Here is a 10,351-nt window from a genome sequence, read left to right on the forward strand (position 1 = left end):
TTACTTTAATCTTTATTTCGGAGCCTTTATCGCGATCAAAGATCACAGGATGTTGAAGCACAGAAACGCGTGCACGAGTGAGCTCGGAAACCAGGAGGATAAAAGCTGGATGCATCCATTTCATCTTCATATTCGGGCTTTTAAAGAAGAACTGAGGAAACTACAACCACGACCGAACAACAACGAGACCATAAATTGTCATTTTAAGCACCTCTACAGCTTTTTTTTATATATAGTTATAAATCAGAACCCAGCACCAGAGAGTAACGTAGTTAGATGAGACCATTAATGTCACTATTTACACAGATTTGACCTCTGATGTCATGGACTCAGTCTTTTAGCGTTCGGACCCCCCCCTCCTCGCCGCCCTTCATAAAGCCACTACACATAGTTCTTGCTGGGGGCGGAGGCGCTGTTGCTGTAGTACTTTGCGGTTCCGCCAGAGCTGCCGGACTTGGGTCGGCTGAAACAGCACAGCAGGCCGCCGGCCAGGATGAGCAGCACGCCGGCCCCCCAGCCCACGAAGATGCACGCCCCCAGCTCCCTCTTCTGGGACGCGGGCACCAGCATGTTGTTGAAGTCCCGCACGACGATGTGGGCCGACCAGCTGACGGGGATGATGGCCAGCAGGCCGGCCAGCAGCAGGCCGATCCCGGCCACCAGGCTGATCTTGGGCTTGGCGTCTTCGTTCTGCACGCAGGTGGTGAAGTCGGCGCCGCAGAAGACGACGAGCAGGCTGAGGCAGCTGAACAGGATGCTGATGATGGTCATGGCCCTGGCGGCCTGCAGGTCGGAGGCCAGAACCAGCAGGGAGTCGTAGTTCTTGCACTGCTGCTGTCCGGTACTCTGAACCACGCAGTTCATCCAGAGGCCCTCCTGAACGCTCTGCACGCACAGACAGCACAAAGGTGTGTTAGGGGGGTCTCGACGATCTCGGCGATCCGCCAAATCCCTTTTGACAGAGTGTGTGTCGTTACATTAGCCGTCACGATGTTGGCTCCCGTGAAGGAGGAAACTTTCCAGCGAGGGACGGCGCAGCACACGATCACCCCGATCAACCCCAGGACCCCGAGGGCCACGCACACCATCTGGACTCCTGCTGATCCCATTCTGGAGACACAAAGGCGGAGAGTGCGACTCTGAAGGGCATCTGTGTCTGTTTATGAGCTCGAACAGCTCCAGATTCGTCTTGATTTCCATTCAACAGTTGTGGAATGACAAAGATGGGACATCTGTGTGTGTGTAAGTGTGTGTGTGTGTGTGTGTGTGCGTGTGTGTGTGTGTGTGTGTGTGTGTGTGTAACATTCTTGCGGCAGGTCTTCACATGAATATGCACCTTTGGGCGACGTTTTAGTGTAAATTCATGTCACGACAGGCCCCGGGCTCCTGGATCTCCACCCAGGGCTGTCTGAGCCACTCCTTCAACCTATGTGAAGTTTGTTTTTCAACGTCATCCTGATAAATCAGCTTGATTTGGAAATTGAGCAACGGTTTTATCGTGATAATCTGTTGACGCTCGTGTGTTTTCATGGATGCAGGACAAAAAACGTCAGAGGTCTGTTTTCGTTTTGGTCGTAACAGCTGAAATCTAAGATAAAAGGCGCGAAGACATTGATGAATGTCCCATAAGACCAGATGGAACCACTTAACTAAAGTCACTCAACACTGATTGTGTCTGACATAAGTCAGGGCGTGAATAACGAATCTTCTATTTTAATTAGTGCTGCATAAAAAGAGCTTGAATCCGTCTGCTTTGGCTTTAAATAATCCCAATAACAACTGCAGGGATGGAAAAAAAACATTGTCTAGAATCACTTAAGTGTTTAATTTACGAACAAGGAACCAAAATAAGGAGAACAATAAAAATTAAGCTGCTTTTCTTCTAGGTTTTTAGGTTTTGGGCCATTTTAAAGATCATTTTGAACATTTTAACGGCAGGGCCAAATCCCAACATTCAGGCATAATTAAGGAATAAATAACTAAATAAATGAAGTGAGACTTTTATTAAAGGATTCCTACCTGTTGTTGTGTCCACTGAACCTCTGAAATGTTCTTGTTGTTTGGTCCTTTGGCGCGTCGGCTGTTTTCTGTAGACGTTTATGGAGGCTGTGATAAAACGGGAGTATTTGTAGGAGAACGAGGGCTCCAGGGTGGGGCAGAGCTCATCCAGGGAGGTACGCAGGCGGGAAGAAGCTCAAGACCAGACTTGTCCTGGACGTATATTTCCCTGCTTTTTTTCCCTCTCCCATCTTCATCCGACACTGGATCCCAGTTCTTAAACACGTGAATCTGTTTGATCTCAGTTTCTGTAGAAACTCTGCTGCTGAGTTAGAGTGAATCATGGAGACCAAAAAAGAAATCTGACTCACATGGAGGTCTACCTGGCCTTCCACCTCTCTCACACACACACACACACACACACACACACACACACGCTCACACACCTACATATGTTGCAATCATGATGACGAATGTAAGGAGCCTGATTTTAGAAACCCCAGATTGAGTGGGTTTAGATGATTGTGTAAGATTAGGAAACTAAAAAGGAATGTTGTGAAATAATTAAAAACATATTTAGATTTGAGTTGACGACTTAGATGTTTGTTGGTGAAATTCAGCTGTACACGATCATATTTAAAATGAAAAGTTGAATCTTGTACGATGTGGCATCAGACCCAATAATAATAAAGCTAAAACAGAAAAGGCCAGTTTTGTACACTTGATTTAATCTTTTTAAATGAGGACTCAGAAAAAGTTAACTCGTAATTTTGTGTAGCATTCTTGGTCAGTGTCAAGGAACCTGTCGAATAGTCTGTTTACCTGTTACAACAGATGAAAGGAATGAAACCAAAGTGCTATTTAAACAAAGTCAGAGCGACAATTTAGGATTCTACTGGCTTCAAGAAAGAATCTGCTGAAATGTGAGTTTATTTTACAGACACTTACAGAGATATGCTGCTACTTATAATAACAATGACAATAAATGTCAGCGTGCCTTCATATCAAATACAAAACCACCTTGTTATACTATTTCTTTTTTTTTTTTTAATTATACCAGCTCAAATTTCCTTGTATGTGCGAACCTACTTGTCAATACATTAGATTGTGATTCTAGATAGAACAGTTGCACTTTACACAAAAATACCGAGGAGGAATTATTGAATTTATTTTATTTTTTAGGACAGATACAAGCAAATCTTTATTTTGGTGCATTAGTGTTAAAGTTTAGGGAGTAATTCACATTTAGAACACAGGGTGGCGCTTTTTACACTCTCACGGAATCTCTATTAATGTCGTCAGGCGTCGACGACAGTGACAGACCGGGAGATCGACCAATCACATTCAACCATTCGGGTTTTAAATTTACGATTTGACCAATCGCCTCAGAGAATCGACGCGAAGACCCACCCACTCTCTTACGTTAACTCTACGTAGAAATAGCCTTCTTTTTTTTAAGTTCCTGGGAAAAGATTGAAGGGACCCGGCCAGGCCTAAGAAAAGGGGGCTCGATTGAGCGGAGCGGAGAAACATTGACCCGGTAGGGTGTTTGTTATTTTAAACTATGGTCCGGGAGCATTTAAATGCGTCATACGTTGTCCGACAAACGATGGTTAACTAGCCGGTCAGTGCCGCTGTCATCGTACGTAACTTAGCTAATAGCTGCCCTGCTAGCTTCCTTAGCTACGGAGCTCATTCATTGTTCAGCCCGTTTACGTTGATCGCCTGGCTGGTGCGAAGCATCTGCTCGGTCCGCATAAAGTGCTTGTTTTAAACCGATGTGTTTGCTACGGCAGGCTAATGGCCGCGTCTCGTTTTCCCCTCGTTTGAAAGGTAAGGTGCAACACGGAAAACCAAGGTCTTCGGCACACAGGCGCGTCAGGGAAGCAGGAAAATGGCAGAGACGGACAAACTCAACATCGACTCAATCATCCAGCGTCTCCTGGAAGGTACGAGCCACAAAACTGCCCGTTCTTCCTTGTTATTTTCATATTTACGCTGTTGAAATGCATATATATATATCGCTTTGTTCTTAAACCACAGCCGTTTATGGGTTGTTCACCTGTATCTTTGGGTGGGGGTCTAAGGTCATATATCGGGATTGTTAATTCAATCAGATCTCTTAAGCGACCTGTTTAGGGATATTTTATATTAATCAAGGACAGTGCATAAAAGAGTCTCCAGGTGACTGATGTGGGGGGTTTTTTAGACTTGTTTCTTGGGTTTTATTGTGTGTTTTTTTTTTTATATCAAATGACTTGATTTTCTCCCAATTCAAGACGATTTTCCATAACTCTAACTCCCATCTGCAGTAAAGCGCTGAGCCGACCTTCATTTGGTACCATTAAATGTTATAAGATCATAATTTGCGGGTGGATTTTTTTTTTCCAGTCACAAGGGCAGATTATCTTCTTTTGCTAACTGTTTTTTTTAGGGTTTAACGAAGGTCGAAAGCCACTTAACATGCTGTCAATTCCCCCAAGGCTAAACTACGTGGACCTGCTCGCTAACCACCGCTGCCGCCTCGGTGTCATTTCGGAGTGTGATATGAATCTAGGACTTTCTTTTACAGACAAAGCTGCTGTAATCTGCAGTTTGTTCGAAGCCACGCATCAGCCAAGTTACGCTAACCTTTCAAAAACACCTAGCATGTTTTACATGCCTGCGTGTCGACTGTGGGTCGGGCCTGTTATTCGCCTGTGTCTGTTGTTCACCTGCGGCTGCCTGTGCCAACGCCGGACTTGGCTCTACAGACACAGGTTGAGGGGGAAATGTTGGGCGTCACGCCTTCCTCGGGGCATGACTGTTATTAAATCTGACCTTAGCCACGTTTGTTTACCCTCTTAATTCTAGATTGTGCACGATCAGCCTATCCTGAGCTGCTGGATGTGATTGGGATTATTCCTGCGTGCACGTACAGTCACGGTTCCTCCTGGGGCCGCGTCTCGTTGATGGATCGTTGAACTCTGCCGATGATAAGGTTGCCTGCCAAACACGGGGGAAAAACAAACACGTCTGACAGTGTCAGTATTTATATCCTCTTATGTAACTGGCCTGGCCTTTTTTAGCACCATTTGAGCTTTAACTGGGGGACAAGAACCAGTTACAATTTAACAGTATGGTATTGATCCGCTTTAAGGAGACCCACCAGGAGAGCCGTTGCATAACGCGGTTCACTCCCTCGCTTGATGTTTCCAGACCAAACCAATTAAATGTGTTTGGATAATGAGCACTTTCAGTTGGATTAGCCCCGTGGATCTGGAGCTGAGGGAACTCTGGGGGAGCCTGTTTCTAATAAAGCACGACGTGACACAAGTCCAGCCGGAAGGAGCTCCGGAGCGAACCAACAGTTGGTTCTGGTGCCCCGGCGGGTCTTCAGCGGGCTGAGCCCAGCTCTTTGTGTCCCGTTGGCTCGTTAGTCTGGTGGAAAGCCTTTTGTCTGTCGCTCACTGGATACGCGGCTAACTTTAGTAAGCGCTGTCCTGGCTTAGCCTGCTCTAATCCATCTTTAGTGACCAGCAGCAGTGTTTATATCGCTTTCTGACTCTGCTTTTATTTGCTGCCTGCGGTGGCGGCGACGGTGCCACATCTGGCCTAGGAACGACTGTTGCTTGTGGGGAATCGGTGCGACTGGCCTTTTGTCTTTCAGCACTATTAATCATAGACTTGGGTGGCTTCTGTGATACAGGTCGTGATGAAGTCCCGTTTGAGCGTCTTGCTATTTCCAGGTTGCTAAATTGCTGTTAAAACATCAATGAACAGCTGGAAACTGCCGCGACCAAAACGTGACCCAGATGTGTCAGAACGGGAGATGGTGCCATTCAGAGATGCCACAAACCACATTCCAAAACCCGACCTGCGGCACGCATGAGGATGCTGCTGGGATGGATCACATCCAAACACGACGACCCACCCGTCCTACCTGTAACACCACGGGGAGGGTTTATTATCTATTTATTATCTGGAAGGTTGAACACATCGTTTCAGACAGTTGTTGGGCTTTGGGGCCATAATGCACGATCTGCATGATCCACAGCGCAGATAACGAGTTTCTCCTTTTAAGGTGTTATTTTGTACCCTGTTAAAGTGTCAAGTGGACGTGTGCAGCGTCGTGGTTTGGTCCCCGCCAGCGTTGCAGGGGAAGTGGCTTTGGCTGCAGCTGTGGGACGTTTTTCTCAGAACCTGCTCGTGGGCTGGTCTTTCGTTATCGTCAACGGTGTTTTTGAGCGAGCGGTCATCCAGGATGGGGGCGACCATCTCGGTGACGTGTTTACCTGCTGCGGTGGCTGTTACGCTGGAGTGGTGCCAGACTTTGTCAGCACTTGGCTGCTGGGAGGTGTGAACTCGCCTGCCAGGTGGCCTGGTTCAGATCCAAGGATCACGCTTCGATCCTGCCTCGTCTCGTTGCTCATTCGTTCATTCATCCTTGCGTCTTTAATTGATTATAGTGTGTTTTTCTTTCCCAGTGAAAGGATCCAGGCCCGGGAAGAACGTGCAGCTGACAGAAGGCGAGATCCGCGGCCTCTGCCTCAAGTCCCGTGAAATCTTCCTGAGCCAGCCCATCCTGCTGGAGCTGGAAGCTCCCCTGAAAATCTGCGGTGAGTTTGATTTGGACGGACCTGTGCTTCAGCGCCACCTGTCGGTGCCAGTGTGGCATAAACCTGATCCTCTACTGCCCCCTGCAGGCGACGTCCATGGCCAGTACTATGACTTGCTCCGGCTCTTTGAATATGGAGGCTTCCCCCCAGAGAGTAACTACTTGTTCCTGGGTGACTACGTGGACCGAGGGAAGCAGTCGCTGGAGACCATCTGCCTGCTTCTCGCCTACAAGATCAAATATCCAGAGAACTTTTTCCTGTTGCGTGGCAATCATGAATGCGCCTCTATCAATCGAATCTACGGTTTTTACGACGAGTGTAAGTGTGGACTGGCGCGTGTTTATTATCGGAGGTGTTGTGCAGAGGTCTGATCCCTCCCTCGTTGTTGTTGTTGACAGGTAAACGACGGTATAACATAAAGCTGTGGAAGACCTTCACGGACTGCTTTAACTGTTTGCCCGTGGCTGCTATTGTAGATGAGAAAATCTTCTGCTGTCATGGAGGTAGGCTGGGGTGGAATAAGCCGGGAGGGGGTTGGCATGAGCGAGACCCACTAAAACGGGTGTGCGACGTCTCTCCAGGCCTCTCTCCGGATCTTCAGTCCATGGAGCAGATCCGCAGAGTCATGCGGCCCACAGACGTGCCCGACCAGGGCTTGCTGTGTGACCTGCTGTGGGCCGACCCAGACAAGGACGTGCTGGGCTGGGGTGAAAACGACCGTGGCGTCTCCTTCACCTTCGGGGCGGACGTGGTGGCCAAATTTTTGCACAAACACGACATGGACCTTATATGCAGGGCGCACCAGGTAGACGCCAGGAAGAGGCCCCGCGCGCACACGCCAGAGCCGCACACGTGCGAGGTTTTAACGCCCTCTCCTCTGTCTGCAGGTGGTGGAAGATGGTTACGAGTTTTTCGCAAAGAGGCAGCTCGTCACCCTGTTCTCAGCTCCCAACTACTGCGGAGAGTTTGACAATGCCGGTGCCATGATGAGTGTGGACGAGACGCTCATGTGCTCCTTCCAGGTATGCGTATGGACCTAAATGAGTTTGCCATTTCTACATTCAAGGTTCTTCAATGCTGCTGTCAAAAGATTTGGGTCAGGGCGTCTCTGGCGCCCTCTGGTGGCCGTGCGCAGTAAGCGCACAAGCCAGTTCTCTTTGTTTAGATCGAATCACAAAGTTCTCCTCACATCCAGCCAGTGATGATTTCTGTTGTCCCACCGTTGTCTGAAGAGCCTTTTGGATCTGTCTCCTAACAGATTCTGAAGCCAGCAGATAAAAAGCTGTACCCTTACGGAGGGGGAGGAATGGGCTCTGGGAGACCAGTCACGCCACCGCGGAATTCAGCCAAGGCTGCCAAGGCCAAGAAATAACACCCACCCCAGTCTGCGACCTGCCCCTCCCCATTGGCCCAGTACACTTCTTTTTTCTTTTTTTCCCTCATCCTCCCAAACTTTCTCCCACATTACCAAACGACAACAACGGCAGACAAGTGGTCCAGGTTTCAGTCACGCTATTTTCTCTTCAAGATTATAATCGGTTCCTTGTCTAGATGTTTTTGTTCTTGTGTGTGTAAAAACGTGAGAATGGGGGGGGGGGGGAGCAGCTGTATTTCTGTGTGTTTGTGTATTTTTTTTTTTTTTTTACCATTATCCTGTTTGTAGCGCTGAGATATCGCGTGTTCATGATGGGGGGGGCAGAGCCACCTTAGCTGTTTGTGTTAAGGCCCAGCACTGTTTAATGCTACACAAAGCTCTGTGTGTGTGTATGTATCCTGGGTAAGGAGGGGGTCCGGCTCGCCGGGCGCGCACGTGGATGTATGTGCATGTGAATCTGTGACTGAAATGGGTTCAGATGTTTTCTTTTTTCTCTTTTCTTCCAACAGCCAATGAAGGTGATGTGCAAAGTTGTTGTTTTTTTTGTAGATACATGAAACTGACTGTTTTTAGTTGAATGAACGTGGAGCTGAATCGGAGCTCTCTGCCATCATGCCGGTCCCTCTGCTCCTCATTCCGCTGCTTCTCCCACCACCTTCCACACACGTCGTGGTCGTTTTTGTAACGGACGGACGGAAAACGCAAAACTTTTTACGAGCAAATCTTACGGGAGATTTTATGTCGACTTTATATTCAACTGTTGCGCCGCTGTTTGTCTCAGAACCGCAGTTTCTGTTTTTAATACACATTACAGACGATTTAATTAAGGTTCTCCTGATATAAACACCCATTTCTTCTATTTCTTTGGGACAAGCATTTATTGAGGTTTAGCTGTGCGGAACGCTCGCCCTGTGCTGTGGATGTCTTTTCCTGCCACTTGTTTACTCGGCATTCCTTCTACTTGGACGGCGGTCTCATTTTTTAGGCGACCCGGCTGATCCGTGCTCTGAACTTGCCAGATCACATCTGAGTTCATCATGGGAAACAAAGAGGCCGGCGTGGGGGGGGGGGTGTTATTCTGGGTATTATCAGTTTATACGTTTGAACGTCCCTCGGTTCTTAGGTTCTAACCGCAGTAGTTGGTCCTGATGGTCCACAGGCTTCCCACACTGGGACAATCCCATTTGCTGCCCCCTTCCAAACACCCACAAACCGCTGCGTGGCGTGCGTGCACGTGCACGGGAGGGCGCGGGAGCAAGAGCCCCATACTGCCTTTGTCTCAGCAGTACCTCGCGTTCACGTTCTTATCATTTCCAAGAGGGGAGACGTCCTCAGTTTAACATCCAGTAAGATCAACTCAGGAAGTGAAGCTTTTTTTTTTTCTTTTTAGATACGGAGAATTTGGAAAGGACAAGCCGAGGAGACTTCAGTGGTCTGGTGCTTCGAGGGTCTTATTTTTCTGTATATACAGACCTGTCGTTTTGTGGAAAAGCTTAATGTAATGTAGAAAGATGGGGAAAATGTACAGAAATGTATGGGTGTTTAATTCTAATAAAAGGTAATACAAGGTGAGAGTTGTGTTGTGGAGAACACCTCCAATGGAGAGTTGTGTACAGCGCTAAAACCACAGAATCTGCAATAGAACAGCACTAAAACAACATGGACCCTTTTCATTTTATCATTAAATCCACTTTTAAAAAGAATATATATATATAGCTGTACACACCTCTGCTTATGTGATTTTAGTTGCAACTTTCCTCCTCTACTGATATTCCAGATAAACCTGCTCTAATTATGATTTGACACATTTAATGCAGGACATTGAGCTTCATAGAGTAGTTGTGTTGTTTTTTAACCAATCAGGGATGTTTAAGCACTGTTGCTGGGTAGATGTGACCCTATTAGCTCACTAGTATCAGTGTCCATGGAGAAAAAAAACTTTGTATTTGATTTGCTTTCAAATCGATCACAAATATGTCTAAAGGTAGAAATAAAATCTAGTATTTGTATATGTGTGTAGATTTTATTTGCTTTTATGTTGAACGTGTTGTCTGGGAAAGGTCCGCAGATTTATCCCCACAGAGCTTCTCAGTGACGTGAAGGAATTATTGGATTGAAAATTCTCGTTTTTCTTTTTACTATTGGGGGAGAGAAAACTTGATCCCTTTCTAGAAAAAACAAGACGGCCTAACTGGAGGAATGTTACTTCAGTTTATGTGTTTATGTAAGCTGTCGCTGTCTCTCCCTATAGATAATGTACAGATTGATGACTCTCACACATGTAAATATTTAAACACTGCTGCAGTTGTGTAAACACTGGCTTCCAAATGTTGTGCCGTGTTTTAAATGTAGACGTTGAAAATATTCAAGTACAACGCTT

At 47.0% G+C, this 10,351-nt stretch overlaps 2 protein-coding genes across 4 annotated transcripts; one reads left to right on the forward strand and one right to left on the reverse strand.

Annotated features, from left to right (window-relative positions):
- cldni (claudin i) lies at positions 1-2,151 on the reverse strand. The gene is made up of 3 exons (XM_003964921.3): positions 2,020-2,151; positions 978-1,110; positions 1-885 (listed from the first exon to the last, which is right to left on the reverse strand). Exons 2-3 carry the CDS (start codon positions 1,107-1,109, stop codon positions 382-384), a joined length of 636 nt encoding a protein of 211 aa, XP_003964970.1. The 5' UTR covers position 1,110; positions 2,020-2,151; the 3' UTR covers positions 1-381.
- A 1,246-nt stretch (positions 2,152-3,397) lies between these two features.
- Positions 3,398-9,980, forward strand: ppp1caa (protein phosphatase 1, catalytic subunit, alpha isozyme a). Of its 3 annotated transcripts, none has more exons than XM_029836754.1 (8): positions 3,398-3,538; positions 3,832-3,947; positions 6,465-6,596; positions 6,684-6,914; positions 6,995-7,099; positions 7,178-7,401; positions 7,484-7,618; positions 7,855-9,980. In XM_029836754.1, exons 2-8 carry the CDS (start codon positions 3,893-3,895, stop codon positions 7,966-7,968), a joined length of 996 nt encoding a protein of 331 aa, XP_029692614.1. In that variant the 5' UTR covers positions 3,398-3,538; positions 3,832-3,892; the 3' UTR covers positions 7,969-9,980. The 3 variants fall into 3 exon arrangements, with proteins under 3 accessions (XP_029692614.1, XP_011602555.1, XP_011602556.1); XM_011604253.2 differs by having other exon boundaries at positions 3,439-3,538; positions 3,837-3,947; XM_011604254.2 differs by having other exon boundaries at positions 3,447-3,538; positions 3,795-3,947.
- The last annotated feature ends 371 nt before the right edge of the window (positions 9,981-10,351 follow it).

This window comes from Takifugu rubripes, chromosome 5, assembly GCF_901000725.2.
Source record: "Takifugu rubripes chromosome 5, fTakRub1.2, whole genome shotgun sequence".
In the NCBI taxonomy this organism is placed as follows: Eukaryota; Metazoa; Chordata; class Actinopteri; order Tetraodontiformes; family Tetraodontidae; genus Takifugu; species Takifugu rubripes.

Coding starts and splice junctions, on each gene's coding strand:
- cldni (XM_003964921.3), bottom strand. CDS start 1,109: ATGGGATCAGCAGGAGTCCAGATGGTGTGCGTGGCCCTCGGGGTCCTG. Junction 886..977: donor CCAACATCGTGACGGCTAAT/GTAACGACACAC, acceptor CTGTGCGTGCAG/AGCGTTCAGGAGGGCCTCTG.
- ppp1caa (XM_029836754.1), top strand. CDS start 3,893: ATGGCAGAGACGGACAAACTCAACATCGACTCAATCATCCAGCGTCTC. Junction 6,915..6,994: donor CTACGGTTTTTACGACGAGT/GTAAGTGTGGAC, acceptor TGTTGTTGACAG/GTAAACGACGGTATAACATA. Junction 7,402..7,483: donor TTATATGCAGGGCGCACCAG/GTAGACGCCAGG, acceptor CTCTGTCTGCAG/GTGGTGGAAGATGGTTACGA.